Genomic DNA, 20,564 nt, shown 5'->3' on the forward strand with positions numbered 1-20,564 from the left:
CAGCACTAGCCATCCCCCTCCTGAATCACGTGGTGTAATTTGACATTGGTGGCTTCTTCCGTTCTCGAGTTATCTGGACCAAACCATCAAAAATCGAATATTTGACCTCACTGTGACCTTGACCTTTGACCGATTTTGATCAAAATCTAATCAGCACTCGCCATCACCTTCCTGAATCACGTGCTGTAATTTAACATTGGTAGCTTCTTCTGTTCTCGAGTTATAGGGCCTCCAAACAAACAAACAAACGAACAAACAAACGAACAAAAAAAAAAAAACAAGCAGTCATAGACTGGTACTTACGAAATCGTCAACTTGACCTCTGACCTTGTCTCATCAAAGCTGTATCGAGAGAAGGTAGCGACGCAAACCAGAAGTTTCTACGATGATTCTGTACTAAACCATCAAAAATCGAATGTTTTGGATGTTTGACCTCACAGCGACCTTGACCTTTGACCGATTGTGAACAAAATCAAATCAGTGCGAGCCACCACCCTCCTGAATCAGCTGGTGTAATTTGACATTGCTAGCTTCTTCCGTTCTCGAGTTATAATTTTTTGCATGTTTGACCTCACTGTGACCTTGACCTTTGACCGATTTTGTCCAAAATCTAATCAGCATGAGCCATCACCCTCCTGAATCACGTGGTGTAATTTGACATTGTTAGCTTCTTCCGTTCTCGAGTTATTGTGCCTATAAACATACAAACAAACAAACAAACAGAAACGGAAGTCATCAATATACTGACTAAATCTTTAGATTTCGTAAGTAACAAACAAACAAACAAGCAGTCATAGACTGGTCCTTACGAAATCGTCAACTTGACCTCTGACGTTGTCCAATAAAAGCTGTCTCTGGAGAAGGTAGCGACGCAAACCAGAAGTTTCTACGATGATTCTGTACCAAACCATCAAAAATCGAATGTTTTGGATGTTTGACCTCACTGTGACCTTGACCTTTGACCGATTTTGATCAAAATCTAATCAGCGCTAGGCATAACCCTCCTGAATCACGTGGTGTAATTTGACATTGGTAGCGTCTTCCGTTCTCGAGTTATCTGTACCAAACCATCAAAAATCGAATATTTGACCTCACTGTGACCTTGACCTTTGACCGATTTTGAACAAAATCTAATCAGCACGAGTATTCAACCTCCTGAATCACGTGGTGTAATTTGACATTGGTAGCTTCTTCCGTTCTTGAGTTATCATGCCCCCAAACAAACAAACAAACAAGCATTCATAGACTGGTACTTACGAAATCGTCAACTAGACCTCTGACCTTGTCTAATAAAAGCTTTCGCTAGAGAAGGTAGCGACGCAAACCAGAAGTTTCTACGATGATTCTGTACCAAACCATCAAAAATCGAATGTTTGACCTCACTGTGACGTTGACCGTTGACCGATTTTGACCAAAATCTCATCAGCACTAGCCATCACCCACCTGAATCACGTGGTGTAATTTGACATTGGTAGCTTCTTCCGTTCTCGAGGTATCTCAACCAAACCATCAAAAATCGAATATTTGACCTCACTGTGACCTTGACCTTTGACCGATTTTGACCAAAATCTAATCATCACTTGCCATCACCCTCCTGAATCATGTGGTGTAATTTGACATTGGTAGCTTCTTCCGTTCTCGAGTTATCGTGCCTACAAACAAACAAACAAGCAGTCATCGACTGGTACTTAAGAAATCGTCAACTTGACCTCTGACCTTGTGTAAAAAAAGCTGTCTCTTGAGAAGGTAGCGATGCAAACTGGAAGTTTCTACGATGACTCTGCACCAAACCATCAAAAATCGAATGTTTTGGATGTTTGACCTCACAGTGACCTTGACCTTTTACTGATTTTGACCAAAACCTAAACAGTGCTCGCCACCACCCTCCTGAATCACCTGGTGTAATTTGACATTGGCAGCTTCTTCCGTTCTCGAGTTATCATTTTTGGGATGTTTGACATCACTGTGACCTTGACCGTTGACCAATTTTGACCAAAATCTAATGAGCACCAGCCATCACTCTCCTGAATCACGTGGTGTAATTTGACATTGGTAGCTTCTTCCGTTCTCGAGTTATCTGTACCAAACCATCAAAAATCGAATATGTGACCTCACTGTGACCTTGACCTTTGACGGATTTCGACCAAAATCTAATCAGCACTTGCCACCACACTCCTCAATCACGTGGTGTAATTTGACATTGGTAGATTCTTCCGTTCTCGAGTTATCATTTTTTGGATGTTTGACCTCACTGTGACCTTGACCTTTGACGGATTTCGACCAAAATCTAATCAGCGCTAGGCATCACCCTCCTGAATCACGTGGTGTAATTTGACATTGATAGCTTCTTCCATTCCCGAGTTATCGTGCCTACAAACAAACAAACTAACAAACAAACAAGCAGTCATAGACTGGTACTTACGAAATCGTCAACTTGATTTCTGACCTTGTCGAATAAAAGCTGTCTCTCGAGAAGGTCGCGACGCAAACTGGAAGTTTCTACGATGATTCTGTACCAAACCATCAAAAATCGAATGTTTTGGATGTTTGACCTCACCGTGACCTTGACCTTAGACGGATTTTGACCAAAATCTAATCAGTGCGAGCCACCACCCTCCTGAATCACGTGGTGTAATTTGACATTAGTTGCTTCTTCCATTCTCGAGTTGTAATTTTTTGGATGTTTGACCTCACTGTGACCTTGACCTTTGACCGATTTTGACCAAAATATAATCAGCACTAGCCATCACCCTCCTGAATCACTTGGTGTAATTTGACATTGGAAGCTTCTTCCGTTCTCAAGTTATCTGTACCAAACCATAAAAAATCTGATATTTGACCTCACTGTGACCTTGACCTTTGACGAATTTCGACCAAAATCGTATCTGCACTTGCCATAAGCCTCCGGAATCACATGGTTTAATTTGACATTGCTAGCTTCTTGCGTTCTTGAGTTATCGTGCCGACAAACAAACAAACAAACAAGCAGTCATAGACTGGTACTTACGAAATCGTCAACTTGACCTCTGACCTTGTCTAATAAAAGCTGTCTCTAGAGAAAGTAGCGACGCAAACCAGAAGTTTCTACGATGATTCTGTACCAAACCATCAAAAATCGAATGTTTGACCTCACTGTGACCTTGACCATTGACCAATTTTGACCGAAATCTAATCAGCACTAGCCATCACCCTCCTGAATCACGTGGTGTAATTTGACATTGGTGGCTTCTTCCGTTCTTGAGTTATCTGGACCAAACCATCAAAAATCGAATATTTGACCTCACTGTGACCTTGACCTTTGACCGATTTTGAACAAAATCTAATCAGCACTCGCCATCACCCTCCTGAATCACGTGGTGTAATTTGACATTGGTAGCTTCTTCCGTTCTTGAGTTATCGTGCCTAGAAACAAACAAACAAACAAGCAGTCATAGACTGGTACTTACGAAATCGTCAACTTGACCTCTGACCTTGTCGAATAAAAGCTGTCTCTTGAGAAGGTAGCGACGCAAACTAGAAGTTTCTACGATGATCTGCACCAAACCATCAAAAATCGATTGTTTTGGATGTTTGACCTCACAGTGACCTTGACCTTTGACCGATTTTGACGAAAATCTAATCACTGCTCGCCACCACCCTCCTGAATCACCTGGTGTAATTTGACATTGATAGCTTCTTGCGTTCTCGAGTTATCGTGCCTCCAAACAAACAAACAAACAAACAGAAACGGAAGTCATCAATATACTGACTAAATCTTTAGATTTCGTAAGTAACAAACAAACAAACAAGCAGTCATAGACTGGTCATTACGAAATCGTCAACTTGACCTCTGAAGTTGTCCAATAAAAGCTGTCTCTGGAGAAGGTAGCGACGTAAACCAGAAGTTTCTACGATGATTCTGTACCAAACCTTCAAAAATCGAATGTTTTGGATGTTTGACCTCACTGTGACCTTGACCTTTGACCGATTTTGACCAAAATCTAATCAGCGCTAGGCATCACCCTCCTGAATCACGTGGTGTAATTTGACATTTGTAGCTTCTTCCGTTCTCGAGTTATCTGTACCAAACCATCAAAAATCGAATATTTGACCTCACTGTGACCTTGACCTTTGACCGATTTTGACCAAAATCTAATCAACACGAGCCTTCACGCTCCTGAATCACGTGGTGTAATTTGACATTGATAGCTTCTTCCTTTCTCGAGTTATCGTGCCTACAAACAAACAAACTAACAAACAAACAAGCAGTCATCGACTGGTACTTACGAAATCATCAACTTGACTTCTGACCTTGTCTAATAAAAGCTGTCTCTCGAGAAGGTAGCGACGCAAAGTGGAAGTTTCTACGATGATTCTGTACCAAACCATCAAAAATTGAATGTTTTGGATGTTTGACCTCACCGTGACCTTGACCTTTGACCGATTTTGACCAAAATCTAATCAGTGCTGGCCACCCCCCACCTGAATCACCTGGTGTAATTTGACATTGGTTGCTTCTTCTATTCTCGAGTTGTCATTTTTTGGATGTTTGACCTCACTGTGACCTTGACCTTTGACCGATTTTGACCAAAATATAATCAGCACTTGCCATCACCCTCCAGAATCATGTGGTGTAATTTGACATTGGTTGCTTCTTCCGTTGTCGAGTTATCGTGCCTACAAACAAACAAACTAACAAACAAGCAAGCAGTCATAGACTGGTACTTCCGAAATCGTCAACTTGACTTCTGACCTTGTCTCATAAAAGCTGTCTCTCGAGAAGGTAGCGACGCAAACTGGAAGTTTCTACGATGATTCTTTACCAAACCATCAAAAATCGAATGTTTTGGATGTTTGACCTCACCGTGACCTTGACCTTCGACGGATTTTGACCAAAATCTAATCAGTGCTCGCCACCACCCTCCTGAACCACGTGGTTTAATTTGACATTGGTAGCTTCTTCCGTTCTCGAGTTATCTGTACCAAACCATCAAAAATCGGATATTTGACCTCACTGTGACCTTGACCTTTGACTGATTTCGACCAAAATCTAATCAGCACTTGCCATGACCCTCCGGAATCACGTGGTTTAATTTGACATTGGTAGCTTTTTCCGTTCTTGAGTTATCGTGCCTACAAACAAACAAACAAACAAGCATTCATAGAGTGGTACTTACGAAATCGTCAACTTGACCTCTGAAGTTGTCCAATAAAAGCTGTCGCTGGAGAAGGTAGCGACGCAAACCAGAGGTTTCTACAATGATTCTGTACCAAACCATCAAAAATCGAATGTTTGACCTCACTGTGACCTTGACCTTTGACCGATTTTGACCAAAATCTAATAATCACTTGCCATCGCCCTCCTGAATCACGTGGTGTAATTTGACATTGGTAGCTTCTTCCGTTCTCAAGTTATCGTGCCTACAAACAAACAAACAAACAAACAAGCAGTCATCGACTGGTACTTACGAAATCGTCAACTTGACCTCTGACCTTGTGTAAAAAAAGCTGTCTCTTGAGAAGGTAGCGACGCAAACTAGAAGTTTCTACGATGACTCTGCACCAAACCATCAAAAATTGAATGTTTTGGATGTTTGACCTCACAGTGACCTTGACCTTTGACCGATTTTGACCAAAACCTAATCAGTGCTCGCCACCACTCTCCTGAATCACCTGGTGTAATTTGACATTGGTAGCTTCTTCCGTTCTCGAGTTATCATTTTTGGGATGTTTGACATCACTGTGACCTTGACCGTTGACCAATTTTGACCAAAATCTAATCAGCACTAGCCATCACCCTCCTGAATCACCTGATGTAATTTGACATTGGTAGCTTCTTCCGTTCTCGAGTTATTGTGCCTCCAAACAAACAAACAAACAAACAAGCAGTCATAGACTGGTATTTACGAAATCGTCAACTTGACCTCTGACCTTGTCTAATAAAAGCTGTCTCTCGAGAAGGTAGCGACGCAAACCAGAAGTTTCTACGATGATTCTGTATCAAACCATCAAAAATCGTAACGTCGACTGAAGCAAAAATCTCCATTTCTCCACGCAATTCTACCTTAACGTCACTCAACGACGTCTGCTTGAGCGCAATGCATCATGGGACGACCCATGAAGCGTCAAGTGAAATATTTTTTATACAGTCTTAAAACGTCTCCAAAACATCCGATTTTTACCAGAATTTCGACAACCGAGTTTTAAGCGTCCAAAGCGATCGCAAAAACCGAAGACAAAATTATAATCGAAGTTAAAACAAACTCGTAACGACGAGCGAAGCAAAAATCTCCATTTCTCCACGCATTTTTTTAATATTATTTTATCAGTCACAAAACCGTAATATTCGGCCATCCACCACCAATCTTTTCATAATCCGACAGCTTAGCGAGTCAGGCATGCGACAATAACCTTTATTGGGATAAAAAATGATTTTAAACACCATCTTTATCAAAAACACCGTCAGCGCGCACACGCAAAACCATACGTGACTAAACGACGCGTCTGCTCGAGCGCCCTGCATCATGGGACGACCCGTGACGCGTCGAGGGAAATATTTTTTCTACAATCTTAAAACGTCTTCAAAACATCCGATTTTCACCAGAATTTCGACTACCGAGTTGTAAGCGTCCTAAGCGATCGCAAAAACCGAAGACAAAATTAAAATCGAAGTTAAAACGAACTCTTAACGTCGAGCGAAGCAAAAATACTCCATTTCTCCACGTGAATTTACGGAATTATGTTTGACCTCACTGTGACCTTGACCTTTGACCGATTTTTGACCAAAATCTAATCAACGCAAGCCATCACCCTCCTGAATCACGTGGTGTAATTTGACATTGGTAGCTTCTTCCGTTCTCGAGTTATCGTGCCTACAAACAAACACACAAACAAACAAACAGAAACGGAAGGGATCAATATACTTATGAAATCTTTAGATTTCGTAAGAAACAAACAGAAAGGGGCGAAAACAGTAACGTCCATCCATCTTCGATGGCGGAGGTTAAAAACAATAATAAACATCCTTGATAAGAATTACAAGACAAATATTCTATGGTTCTGTCCCTCTATTATTATTAGATTAATGATTATTTGAAGCTGACATTTGATATTCACTCTGATTTTACCATTTTTAAAACCATTTGAACTCCATCTTGGATTTTACGGAGGGCAACAAAACATAAATCAGCACATAGGCCTATTCGTTTCTAATAATCATGAACATATATTACAATGAATCCAAATATTAATTAACTGTATATTATTCTTAGTTTCAGGCTGTTATATGCAATTTTCTATGATTTTTCCGATTGTGGTGGCCATTTTAGATGCCATCTTGGAACTTAAGCATTGTAACAAAATTCAATCACAAGGTATTAGTTACTAATGACGAGAAATATATTATTCCAATGAATAATTTACAATTTTGTCACAGTTTTTGGCTGTTATATATAATTTTCTATGATTTTGCATATTTTGGTGGCCATTTTGGACGCCATCTTGAATATGGCCAGCGTGCTGGGAATTTTTTTTGTAAACATCTCAGATGTGTAATGGGACCATAAAAACAGTTGGTTTGGTAGAGTCCTGGGGGGGGGGTGCACGGATACCCCCTGTAGATACTTCACTTTGTGGCTTGTTTTCCTGATGCTGATCCTGCTCACCAGATTCTCTCAGAAAGGGAACCTCGTGTGTGGAGGAGGTCAATGGGCCGACCACGTCCCTCATGGTTGCAGCAGGTTGATCAGACTCTCAAGGAGATGAGGAGGGGCCAGGCATCTGCCTGGGGGATGGCCAGACGGAGGCCCCTGGAGTACAGGCGGAAAGTGGACGCAGTAACGCACTGCTCCAGCGTATGCTCCCATACCTGACCTGACCTGAATGTTCAACCCAGTGTCAGAAAGCTGGGTCTTCATGGAAGGTCATCGGTGTTGCCAATCGTCAATATCTTGGAAGGTCAATAATTTTATAAATTTCAAGTTATTTTCGTGAAAATTGTGAGTTATTTGAAAAAAGTGTCAGGGTGCTAAATTTGTGGACACAACTGTACATGGTCCATGTGTCACTGCACTGCATGAAGGGTAACTTTGTGTTTTTGTTTGATCCTGCATCTTGATATTGTGTTATACTGCCCCCTGTTGTTGCAAGCTGATATTTTCTCACTGCTTGTACCACAATAATACTATTTTCCACTTTATTGACATGATAAATATGGTTACTCACATTGCAATTTTCATTCCCTCACCTCCATAATTGTTTGGGTGTGCATGATTCCTCCACTTGTTATTCCCGTGCTTTCGAAGAAAAGCGGGAATATTGTAATCGTCTCCACCGTCCGTCCGTCCGAACGTCTGTTTGTCTTACCCTGTAACTCCTCCTACACCGTTTGAAATAGGAAGTTGAAACTTTGGGACATAATAGATATATGTATGGGGAAGTGCACAACACTTTCAGATTTTTGATATGACCCCGAGGGGCCAGGCCAGAGGGGTTGGGCTCATGGGGGTCGATTAAAAAAAATTGTCTTATAGCTTTTTAAATCAAACATATTCATGAGTTATACATTTAACAACATATTTTTTTAAACACATGATGATCAGAGGGTGCTTGGGGGGGTAGGGGTGCTTAGCGGATAGGGGTTGAAAATAGCTCCTCTTACACCATTTGAGATAGGAACTTGAAACTTTGGGACATAGTAGACATATATATGGGGAAGTGCACAACACTGTCGGATTTTTGATATGACCCCTAGGGGCCGGGCCAGAGGGGGTGGGGTCATGGGGACTGATTTTTTTAAGTGTATTTACTATTGTACATGGTAAATTCTTTTATAAAGAACTCACTTATGTGGCCCCCATGAGTGACAAACAGTCACAGATTTTACTGTATTTATCCAATTGATTATGAATAATTATAATTAATATTATACATAGTTCATTCCTATGATTAAATTGATGCACAGTTCTATATTGCTGGACAGTGTTAAATTAATGTTTCATGAAATGTTGACATGCTTGCAATGACTTCTGATTTAGTAAACATAGTAAGTCTTTGGTCATAAAGCACATCAAATAGAAAAGAATAGTCAATCCATTTTGCAAGATAAAATTTCACCTAGCGTTAATGGGACAAAGCAGTGCACGTGGGAATATGCGATGGTGTGCCATCGACAACGTAGTTCTAGTTTTCACAGTGAGGATGCTATGTACAAACTAAATTCCAATTGCTGGATATTTAATCACAACAAATTTAACATTGGGAACAAATTACATATTTTGGTTTGCTCACATTACATTAGTCACTCATGTCTTCAACATTGCTTTATAAAAACATTGGATAACTAAATATGCAAATAATATTTCTTGACATCCAACATTAGTGCCATGTGTATTAATGGAATCAACAAATCATTGGAGTCTGACCTATTAATTAATCAATAAGTCAAAGGCAATTCAACCAGTAATTTTTGTACAATGTTTGAGTCAAAACATCCCACTTCATTGGACCATTTCTCCAAAAATTCCAATGGAAAAAAAAAAAGAGTATTGCATATTCATGCCACATACGTGGATGTGTTTAAAGCAAAATAAGATTAGTGACTGGTTTCAATTTCAGACTTCATTATTTCGGGCCTTGTCCACTTTGTCATTGACTTACCCCTCTGTGCGCTTGGGACAAGATTCCGTACAAATGTGCACATATGTATGTATGTTCATGCGTATGTGCATGCATGTATGTCTGTGTGTGTGTTCACATACTGTATGTACGTATGTATGTATGTATGTATGTATGTACATGTGTACACATGTGAATGTATGTGACGAGATACGACATACATAATTTTTGATATAAATGAACATTCCGTGTGCATGAAAAAGTGCACAAGTGAAGATTATCTTTGCAAATTAAGATCAACATTTCTATAGATCTGGTTGAAGTGGTATTCCATGTATCCCTTCCCTCTTGATCAGGTACTTCTTGATGTTTGACATTTGTGCTTCTTCACGATCGACATTCCAAAAACCTCAAAAAAAAACTCTCTTGTTTGTCTTCTTTCACTACCCGAACAACAACCCACACCTACTCATAAGGTTGGTCAGTGGGAACCGTTGTGGCCCAAGTCTTTCAAGAACTGGTTGACCAATCATTTTGTTGACTGGCAGGAATTTGAAATTTGTTCAGGGTACCAGCGATAACTCACCAACTCTTTGTAAGAGACATGATAGGATCTTTAACGCCCAACAAATCCCCCAATGCTAGCCGATGGTCCGATAGCTTTGTCCTTCAGTGGGACGGCACACACATCAATACCTGGCCCTTCATGCAAAACACCACATTGGCCATTAATATTTGGATCAAGATTAAAATCCAAGTTAAACAACTCGGTGCAAGCACATCAAAGCAATCCCTCTGAGCTGAAACCTCGAATCTATGGTACAGAAAAAAATTAAGGTGGAAAATGTGACCGAGATACGACAGGGTTGATATTAATTTCCTTGAAGGAATATGATTTCTATTACTAGTACATTTCACGTCATGACATTTCATCTTACTCACATGACACGTTCATCGTCGGTAAGACCCTTCCTCTTCTTGTCACGTTTCCCGAACTTATTCCTGTGTTGAAAACGATTGAAAAGTCAATTTCTTGCACATTTGTTGAGGTAGATATTTCCAAACAAAGTTAAAACCAAAAAGTGAAGAAGGGGAAAATAAAATTATTTACTTTAGACGGTTACAAAAAGTGGATTTCTTTGGAGGGGTGGACAGTAACGACTGGTCCACGTTGATAGGCTGGTTTAGAACAACATCAAGTGAACCAGGAGACTCGTTCCAGTTTGCTTCCCTGAAAAAGAACAGTTCTCGTAAATCCGCATCTTCGTACACATGTGCTAAACTGGATATCATATACATTCTCCATTTCAAGAACTGACACTGCAATGCCCCCTCCAGGAAACATCACATAAAATAAAACAATATCAGGAAAAACGTACAAAAATAAATAAATAAATAAATAAATAAAAGGACATGGGAAAGGTCTTTCAAATCATCTCGCTTTGCCTCTCCAAGCATGATCGATATTTTCTACAAGCCGGGAGTTTGTCCAAATCTCGATAATCCCCAACGCAAAGAGAGTGAGCTCATCAAATATGATTGGTCGAGATGTTGTAATATTTTGCCCAATTACTGTGAAACTGGAGGTTTTTGGAAGTGTCAAAAGGCATTTTTGCATTCTCCAGTGTTCAAGTATGAATTGCAATTTAAACTACAGGGAAGTCAAATTGTCAAAATGGCATTTTGTTTTCTGCATTGTTGAAATATATAATTCAATTGAAATAAAAAGTTTTTCGGTTGCAGAAAGAAACATTTTTCCGGAAGTTTTGCGCTGTTAATGCAGCATATTTTTCACCACCTTGTGTAACATGATACATTAGTTATTTGTGCCTGGTGATTATGTCCTTTATGACGTCATTAAAAATAGTAAGTTTCCTGCTTGGAATGATTTTCGAATTTAATTTCACTGACAGACAGAACTAGAGGGGGAGCACTCGGTAGAGTGGAAAAACCTCCGCCGCCAATCGTGCTCGGTCACTCAAGTGAACCTGATATCCTTTTCATTCAATTTGACATCAACAGTGCTCAGAGTTATAGTTTGCAACTTTCCCTTTTACTTTTAACTTTTACATACTCAATTCATTCGTCAGAACTAGATTCCTTGAGACAGAAATTGATTTTATGTGGGTATATCCAGCTGAAGTTCCAAAATCAGCCGCAATTATAATTTTGGCATGTTTTTTGTTGGAAATCACTTATAACATGGAGAAAAGCAAAAAAAAAAATCGAAATTTTGTTGAAAAAAATTTGCAAAATTTATTTTTCTCTCACAATTTTTTTTTTGGGGGGGGGGTTGTAAATCACTTATAACATGTAGAAATGCAAAAAGAAGAAATCGAAATTTTGTTGAAAAGAAAGTTGCAAAAAATGTTTTTTCTCTAACAATTTTTTTGGGGGGCGGGGCGGGGTGGTTTTTGGTGGCCATTTTGGACGCCATCTTGAATATGGCCAGAGTGCCGGCAATTTTTTTTTGTTAACATCTCAGATGTGTCATGGGACCATAAAAACAGTTGGTTTGGTAGAGTCCTGGGGGGCAGGGGGAGGTGCACAGATACCCCCTGTAGATACTTCACTATGTGGCTTGTTTTCCTGATGCTGATCCTGCTCATCAGATTCTCTCAGAAAGGGAGCCTCGTGTGTGGAGGAGGTCAATGGGCCGACCACGTGCCTCATGGTTGCAGCAGGTTGATCAGAATCTCAAGGAGATGGGGAGGGGCCAGGCATCTGCCTGGGAGATGGCCAGACGGAGGCCCCTGGAGTACAGGCGGAAAGGGGACGCAGCAACGCACTGCTCCAGCGTATGCTCCCATACCTGACCTGACCTGAATGTTCAACCCAGTGTCAGAAAGCTGGGTCTCCATGGAAGGTCATCGGTGTTGCCAATCGTCAATATCTTGGAAGGTCAATAATTTTATAAATTTCAAGTTATTTTTGGAGAAAATTGTGAGTTATTTGAAAAAAGTGTAAGGGTGCTAATATTTGTGGCCACAACTGTACATGGTCCATGTGTCACTGCACTGCATGAAGGGTAACTTTGTGTTTTGTTTGATCCTGCATCTTGATAATGTGTTGTACTGCCCCCTGTTGTTGCAAGCTGATATTTTCTCACTGCTTGTACCACAATAATATTCTTGCGAATTCGCGCCCGCCAGCGTGCGATCGACCGTGTGTAGCCAAAAAAGGCCGCCTCGCCCACCGGAACGGACAATTCAGTCGTGACCCTCCGGGAACTACCGCCCGGAGCCAGTCACTGGTGGGGGTTTAACCTCACCACAACTCAGTCCGCATTCTACCCGCGCGAAATAGGGTCCGATCGCCGAATGGTCGATTTACCAAAGTACTCGCGCGAGTAGCGTACCGAGGAGTTGTACCACGCCACAGGTCGACTCCGGACACGAACCGCTTAAGCGGCTCGTTCCGTGCGACAGAGATAACCGAGCGGAGTTATCGTCGACCTCGACGGTTCAGATTATTTACCGGGCGTTTTTAACCCACTATCAATCCCTTACGTGATGCAAGATGGAGATTCAATAAAAGGAAGGAGACGAAGCAAAGCGGGAAACAGTTCAACAAGCAATGAACATTTATTACGGAAACACGGAAGGCACGTATATTACAGTCAAGACAAAATGCAACAAAAGCAAATGCAATACGACCGAATAAAAGGGGGCAATTATTTACAACACTTATACAGTTCTACTTGTCGGGACTCGGCGCCACATCACTCATTCCAAAAGGCAAAGGAGAGAAAGTCACCCTCACAGGCAAGGAGGCAGACAGGTCCGTGGACCAAATGTGCGTGGAACCTGGAGGAGCGGCCAGGTCCACGAGACTGAGAAGGTATTACCCGCGTCCTCGTGACGCGATGGCGGGCAAGCCGCAATGTCCGCGCCGCTGCGCCCCGACTCCGTGCCCTTGGCGTGGTCGGCGAGCCCTCTCCGGCATGCTCCGTGCAAGCAGTTTGGTTGGCACCACGTTTAGGGTGGGGGAGGAACGGATCCCCCCCGGCACTATCTCAGCGCGGATGGGGGGGGGGGAATTGCTGATGCTCAGGGAGAGGGGAATGGCTGGCTGGCTTGAACCACGCAACGAGACGAGCGACCCCCACACCGCAACCTCGATGCCGATCGCCGTATTCACTCGACTCAAACTCGAACTCTTCACTCACCCCGACCAGCCGCCTGCAACTGAACCGCGCGAGTCGCCTTGTATAGGCCGCATGAGAAGCCGATACGCAAATTTCAGGATCAAAACGTGATTGGAGGCAGGGCCACGCCACCCTCTGTTCAGCCATTGGTGTGGCAAAAAGGGGAGTGAGCCTTTTTTGATCCGAATTCCTCTCGTAAAGAATCCACATTCATCGCGCTTGGAGGCGGGGCCATACCAACCGATGCTCGCCCATTGGACGGAGAAAAAGGGGGCGTGAAGCCTTCCTGATCCGAATTTCTCTCGTAAAGAATCCACGTTCATCGCGCTTGGAGGCGGGACCATACCGCCCGATGCTCGCCCATTGGACGGAGAAAAAGGGGGTGTGAAGCCTTCCTTATCCGAATTTCTCCATGAGAGGAACGCATTCGTCCTCGCGGCTCGACGTGTTTGGCATCAATCGCCAAACGGGCCCTGGACAGCACGACGTTTGGTGTTGACTGGTGGTGTGGTTGATGGTTGTAGAAGGAGATAGGCGAAGGTGGTGGGGGGGTTTGCTGTGGTGGTTTGGTGGTTGGCGGGCTTTGTTTGGGAATGGCGGTGAAGCGATGTTTGCGGGATGGAGTTGTGAAGGTAAAGGTAGTGGCTGTTTGCGTTGTTGGTGGCTTAATGGTCGAAAATAACAATAGAGAAAGAAAAATGGCTAACTCAAAGCGTCGCAGCCCAGATGAATCACACATATTCCCTCTATACATCGGGTTTGGGCTAACTACACATGAACTTACCGATATATCTCACCTGAGGACTCTTTATGGTGTAATGCAAATTTCCACAACCGTAAGAATACTATTTTCCACTTTATTGACATGATAAACATGGCAACTCACATTACAATTTTCATTCCCTCACCTCTATAATTGCTTGGGTGTGTATGATTGCAGTGTGCAGTGTCAGAAAGCTGGGTCTTCGTGGAAGGTCATAAGTGTTGCCCATGGTCAATATCTTGGAAGGTCAATAATTTTATAAATTACAAGTTATTTTTAGAGAAAATTGTGAGTTATTTGAAAAAAGTGTCAGGGTGCTAATATTTGTGGCCACAACTGAACATGGTCCACGTGTCACTGCACTGCATGAAGGGTAACTTTGTGTTTTTGTTTGATCCTGCATCTTGATATTGTGTTATACCGCCCCCTGTTGTTGCAAGCTGATATTTTCTCACTGCTTGTACCACAATAATACTATTTTCCACTTTATTGACATGATAAACATGGTTACTCACATTGCAATTTTCATTCCCTCACCTCCATAATTGTTTGGGTGTACATGATTCCTCCACTTGTTATTCCCGTGCTTTCGAAGAAAAGCGGGAATATTGTGATTGTCTCCACTGTCCATCCGTCCGTATGTCCGTCTGTCTTACCCTGTAACTCCTCCTACACCGTTTGAAATAGGAACTTGAAACTTTGGGACATAATAGATATATGTATGGGGAAGTGCACAACACTTTCGGATTTTTGATATGACCCCGAGGGGCCGGGCCAGACGGGTTGGGGTCATGGGGGTCGATTAAAAAAAAATTGTCTTTTAGCTTTTTAAATCAAACATATTCATGAGTTATACATTTAACAACATATTTTTTTTAAACACATGATGATCAGAGGGTGCTTGGGGGGTAGGGGTGCTTAGCGGATAGGGGGTCAAAATAGCTCCTCCCACACCGTTTGAGATAGGAACTTGAAACTTTGGGACATAGTAGACATATGTATGGGGAAGTGCACAACACTGTCGGATTTTTGATATGACCCCTAGGGGCCGGGCCAGAGGGGGTGGGGTCATGGGGACTGATTTTTTTAAGTGTATTTACCATTGTACATGGTAAATTCTTTTATAAAGAACTTACTTATGTGGCCCCCATGAGTGACAAACAGTCACAGGTTTTAATGTATTTATCTAATTGATTATGAATAATTAAAATTAATATTATACACAGTTCATTCCTATGATTAAATTGATGCACAGTTCTATATTGCTGGACAGTGTTAAATTAATGTTTCATGAAATGTTGACATGCTTGCAATGACTTCTGATTGAGTAAACATAGTAAGTCTTTGGTCATAAAGCACATCAAATAGAAAAGAATAGTCAATCCATTTTGCAAGATAAAATTTCAGCTAGTGTTAATGGGACAAAGCAGTACGCGCGGGAATATGCGATGGTGTGCCATCGACAACGTAGTTCTAGTTTTCACAGTGAGGATGCTATGTACAAACTAAATTCCAATTGCTGGATATTTAATCACAACAAATTTAACATTGGGAACAAATTACATATTTTGGTTTGCTCACATTAGATTAGTCACTCATGTCTTAAACATTGCTTTATAAAAACATTCGATGACTAAATATGCAAATAATATTTCTTGACATCCAACATTAGTGCCATGTGTATTAATGGAATCAACAAATCATTGGTGTATGACCTATTAATTAATCAATAAGTCAAAGGCAATTCAACCAGTAATTTTTGTACAATGTTTGAGTCAAAACATCCCACTTCATTGGACCATTTCTCCAAAAATTCCAATGAAAAAAAAGAGTATTGCATATTCATGCCACAAACATGGATGTGTTTAAAGCAAAATAAGATTAGTGACTGGTTTCAATTTCAGACTTCATTATTTAGGGCCTTGTCCACTTTGTCATTGACTTACCCCTCTGTGCGCTTGGGACAAGATTCCGTACAAATGTGCACATATGTATGTATGTTCATGCGTATGTGCATGCATGTATGTCTGTGTGTGTGTTCACATACTGTATGTATGTATATATGTATGTATGTATGTATGTATGTACACATGTGAATGTATGTGACGAGATACGACATACATAATTTTTGATATAAATGAACATTCCGTGTGCATGAATAAGTGCACAAGTGAAGATTATCTTTGCAAATTAAGATCAACATTTCAATAGATCTGGATGAAGTGGTATTCCATGTATCCCTTCCCTCTTGATCAGGTACTTCTTGAGATTTGACATTTGTGCTTCTTCACGATCGACATTCCGAAAACCTCAAAAAAAAACTCTCTTCTTCGTCTTCTTTAACTACCCTAACAACAACCCACACCTACTCATAAGGGTCAGTGGGAACGGTTATGGCCCAAGTCTTTCAAGAACTGGTTGACCAATCATTTTGTTGACTGGTAGGAATTTGAAATTTGTTCAGGGTACTGGCGATAACTCACCAACTCTTTGTAAGAGACATGATAGGATCTTTAACGCCCAACAAATCCCCCAATGCTAGCCGATGGTCCGATAGCTTTGTCGTTCAGTGGGACGGCGCACACATCAATACCTGGCCCTCCATGCAAAACACCACATTGGCCATTAATATTTGGATCAAGATTGCAATCCAAGTTTAACAACTCGGTGCAAGCACATCAAAGCAATCCCCCTGAGCTGAAACCTCGAATCTATGGTACAGAAAAAAAATTAAGGTGGAAAATGTGACCGAGATACGACAGGGTTGATATTAATTTCCTTGAAGGAATACGATTTCTATTACTGGTACATTTCATGTCATGACATTTCATCTTACTCACATGACACGTTCATCGTCGGTAAGACCCTTCCTCTTCTTGTCACGTTTGCCGAACTTATTCCTGTGTTGAAAACGATTGAAAAGTCAATTTCTTGCACATTTGTTGAGGTAGATATTTCCAAACACAAGTTAAAACCAAAAAGTGACTAAGGGGAAAATAAAATTATTTACTTCAGACGGTTACAAAAAGTGGATTTCTTTGGAGGGGTGGACAGTAACGACTGGTCCACGTTGATAGGCTGGTTTAGAACAACATCAAGTGAACCAGGAGACTCGTTCCAGTTTGCTTCCCTGAAAAAGAACAGTTCTCGTAAATCCGCAACTTCGTACACATGTGCTAAACTGGATATCATATACATTCTCCATTTCAAGAACTGACACTGCAATGCCCCCTCCAGGAAACATCACATAAAATAAAACAATATTAGGAAAAACGTACGAAAAAAAAAAACACAAAAATAAAAGGACATGGGAAAGGTCTTTCAAATCATCTCGCTTTGCCTCTCCAAGCATGATCAATATTTTCTACAAGCGGGGAGTTTGTCCAAATCTCGATAATCCCCAACGCAAAGAAAGTGAGCTCATCAAATATGATTGGTCGAGATGTTGTAATATTTTGCCCAATTACTGTGAAACTGGAGGTTTTTGGAAGTGTCAAAAGGCATTTTTGCATTCTCCAGTGTTCAAGTATGAATTGCAATTGAAACTACAGGGAAGTCAAATTGTCAAAATGGCATTTTGTTTTCTGCAGTGTTAAAATATATAATTCAATTGAAATAAAAAGTTTTTCGGTTGCAGAAAGAAACATTTTTCCAGAAGTTTTCCGCTGTTAATGCAGCATCTTTTTCACCACCTTGTGTAACATGATACATTAGTTATTTGTGCCTGGTGATTATGTCCTTTATGACGTCATTAAAAATAGTAAGTTTCCTGCTTGGAATGATTTTCAAATTTTATTTCACCGACACAGACAGAACTAGAGGGGGAGCACTCGGTAGAGTGCAAAACCTCCGTGGCCAATACTGCTTGGTCACTCAAGTGAACCTGATATCTTATTCCTTCAATTTGACGTCAACAGTGCTCACAGAGTTATACTTTGCAACTTTCCCTTTTACTTTTAACTCTTACATACTCAATTCATTCGTCATAACTAGATTCCTTGAGACAGAAATTGATTTTACGTGGGTATATCCACCTGAAGTTCCAAAATCAGCCGCAATTATAATTTTGGCATGTTTTTTTGTTGGAAATCACTTATAACATGTAGAAAGGCAAAAAAAATTCGAAAATTTGTTGAAAAAAAATTGCAAACATTTTTTTTTTCTCTAACAATTTTTTTTTTTGGGGGGGGGGGGTTGGAAATCACTTAAAACATGTAGAAATGCAAAAAAAAAAAAATTCAAATATTTTTTTCAAATTGGCCGCCATAGCGGCCATATTGGATTTTGGGCCAAGTCCAAAATCTAATGGCATGATCCTTGGACCAGACCTCACCCCCCACCAAGTTTCATCGAAATCCATCGAGGAGCTTTTCTGTAATACTATTCACCAACAAACAAACAAACAAACAGAAAGGGGTGAAAACATTAACCTCCATCCATCTTCGATGGTGGAGGTTAAAAATGATTACCTTACTCCTCTGGGCAATTCCACGGTTACTTGCGTTACATTTTTGATGTATCGAGGCCCTTATTTGTATCATAATTTTCTTACTTAAGTGTTTGAATCATGAGTTTTTCCACAGTTGTTACATTATGCCCAGACAGGACTCAACACAGGATAATTTCAGAAACTTCTTTTGTGTGGGTTACTTGTGCAAAAAACAGTCGGTTACTCAGGGTTCCCTATTGAAGTTTCCCCTCGATCTGATCAGCCATTTCAAAGAAGATTTTTGAAGGTTTTTGTGAAGAAAAAAAAAAACACCAAAAAAAAACAATATGGCTGCCAAATCACGTGACCGATGATGTCATCACAATTATTTTTGTGGACCATTTTATCCCTGTCTGTTTGTCTGTTTGTGTTTTTGTTATTCTGTCTGTCTGTCTGTTTGTCTGTTTGTTACTTGCAAAATCAAAGATTTCTCAAGTATGTTGGTTCATCAATTTTGCTATTCTGTCTGACTGTTTGTCACCTACAGGTTAAAATTTTCAACCGATCTTCACAAAACTTCACCACATGGTAGACTTTGGCATAAGGAAGAAGGTTATTGTTTTTGAGGTCAAAAGGTCAACATAGGCCCAAGGTCAACAACCAAGGTGGAATTTCTAAAATCCTCAATTTTCATTCTATTGACTTGAAATTTGAAGAGGATTAATAATTCAGGACACTGAATTCAACCAGCCAATTATTTTTGAGGTCAACATGGAACAAAAGGTCAACATAGGCCAAAGGTCAACAACTAAGGTGGTATTTCTAAAATCCTCAATTTTCATCCGATTCACTTGAAATTTGAAGAGGATTTTCACATCTAGTAAGTGAATTCAACCACCAATTATTGTTAAGGTCCACATAGGTCAAAAGGTAAACATTGGCTGAATTTCTGAAATTGTCAATTTTCATCCGATTAATTTGAAATTTGAAGAGGATTTATATTTCACGTCACTGAATTCAACCAGCCAATTATTTTTGAGGTCAACATGGACCAAAAGGTCAACATTGGCCAAAGTCAACAACCACCATCAAGGTGATGGTGGTTGAGCGATGGCAGTAGTTGTGCAGTGGTGAGCATAGTACTGAACTTTCTCCGGGGTGATTTGTGGTAGTGGTGGTCATTCGTTGTGGTGTCGATGGTGAGTGTAGGTGAGCACAAGTTGGAGTCCGATGGTGTGGATGAATTATGAAGGAAGGTTTTGTGGTGGTCGGAGGAATGTTGTGGCGTTGTGGTTTGAGTCTGGTGAAGGTTTAAGGTTTTGGCTTTTGGCTTTTGTTATGGCACGTGATTTGATTGTGAAAGGGTGCGCATGTACTCATGAGCTGCTTGCGTGAAGGAGAGGCTCGTGGATGCAACAAAGTAAATAAAACAAAGGGTGGGAATGAAGACCTCTCGAAAAGCCACACAATGCATATGACCCATAAACCCACGACACAAGAGGGAAGAGCTATCTAAAATGACCACATGAAATAACTGTCTCGGGACTGCTATATGTTGCGGGCCATTGCCACGGGGGAGCGCCGACTTCGCAGAACCGCAACAATAAGATAACAAATTGCAGTAACATGAA

General features: G+C 40.9%; 1 protein-coding gene across 2 annotated transcripts in view; it reads right to left on the bottom strand.

The window, feature by feature from the left end:
• The window catches only part of LOC147024937 (uncharacterized), a 228,452-nt gene that overhangs the window by 202,452 nt on the left and 5,436 nt on the right, over positions 1-20,564 (bottom strand). For both annotated transcript variants that reach the window (XM_085885365.1, XM_085885364.1), the window contains exons 2-5: positions 17,515-17,634; positions 17,345-17,404; positions 10,706-10,825; positions 10,537-10,596 (exon numbers count right to left, since the gene is read on the bottom strand). In XM_085885365.1, coding sequence (XP_085741491.1) covers positions 10,537-10,596; positions 10,706-10,825; positions 17,345-17,404; positions 17,515-17,634 — 360 coding nt within the window. The remainder of the gene's footprint in view (positions 1-10,536; positions 10,597-10,705; positions 10,826-17,344; positions 17,405-17,514; positions 17,635-20,564) is intronic.

This window comes from Eptatretus burgeri, chromosome 6 (genome assembly GCF_056783735.1).
Source record: "Eptatretus burgeri isolate ZD-2024b chromosome 6, Ebu_testis_v1, whole genome shotgun sequence".
Lineage (NCBI taxonomy): Eukaryota > Metazoa > Chordata > Myxini > Myxiniformes > Myxinidae > Eptatretus > Eptatretus burgeri.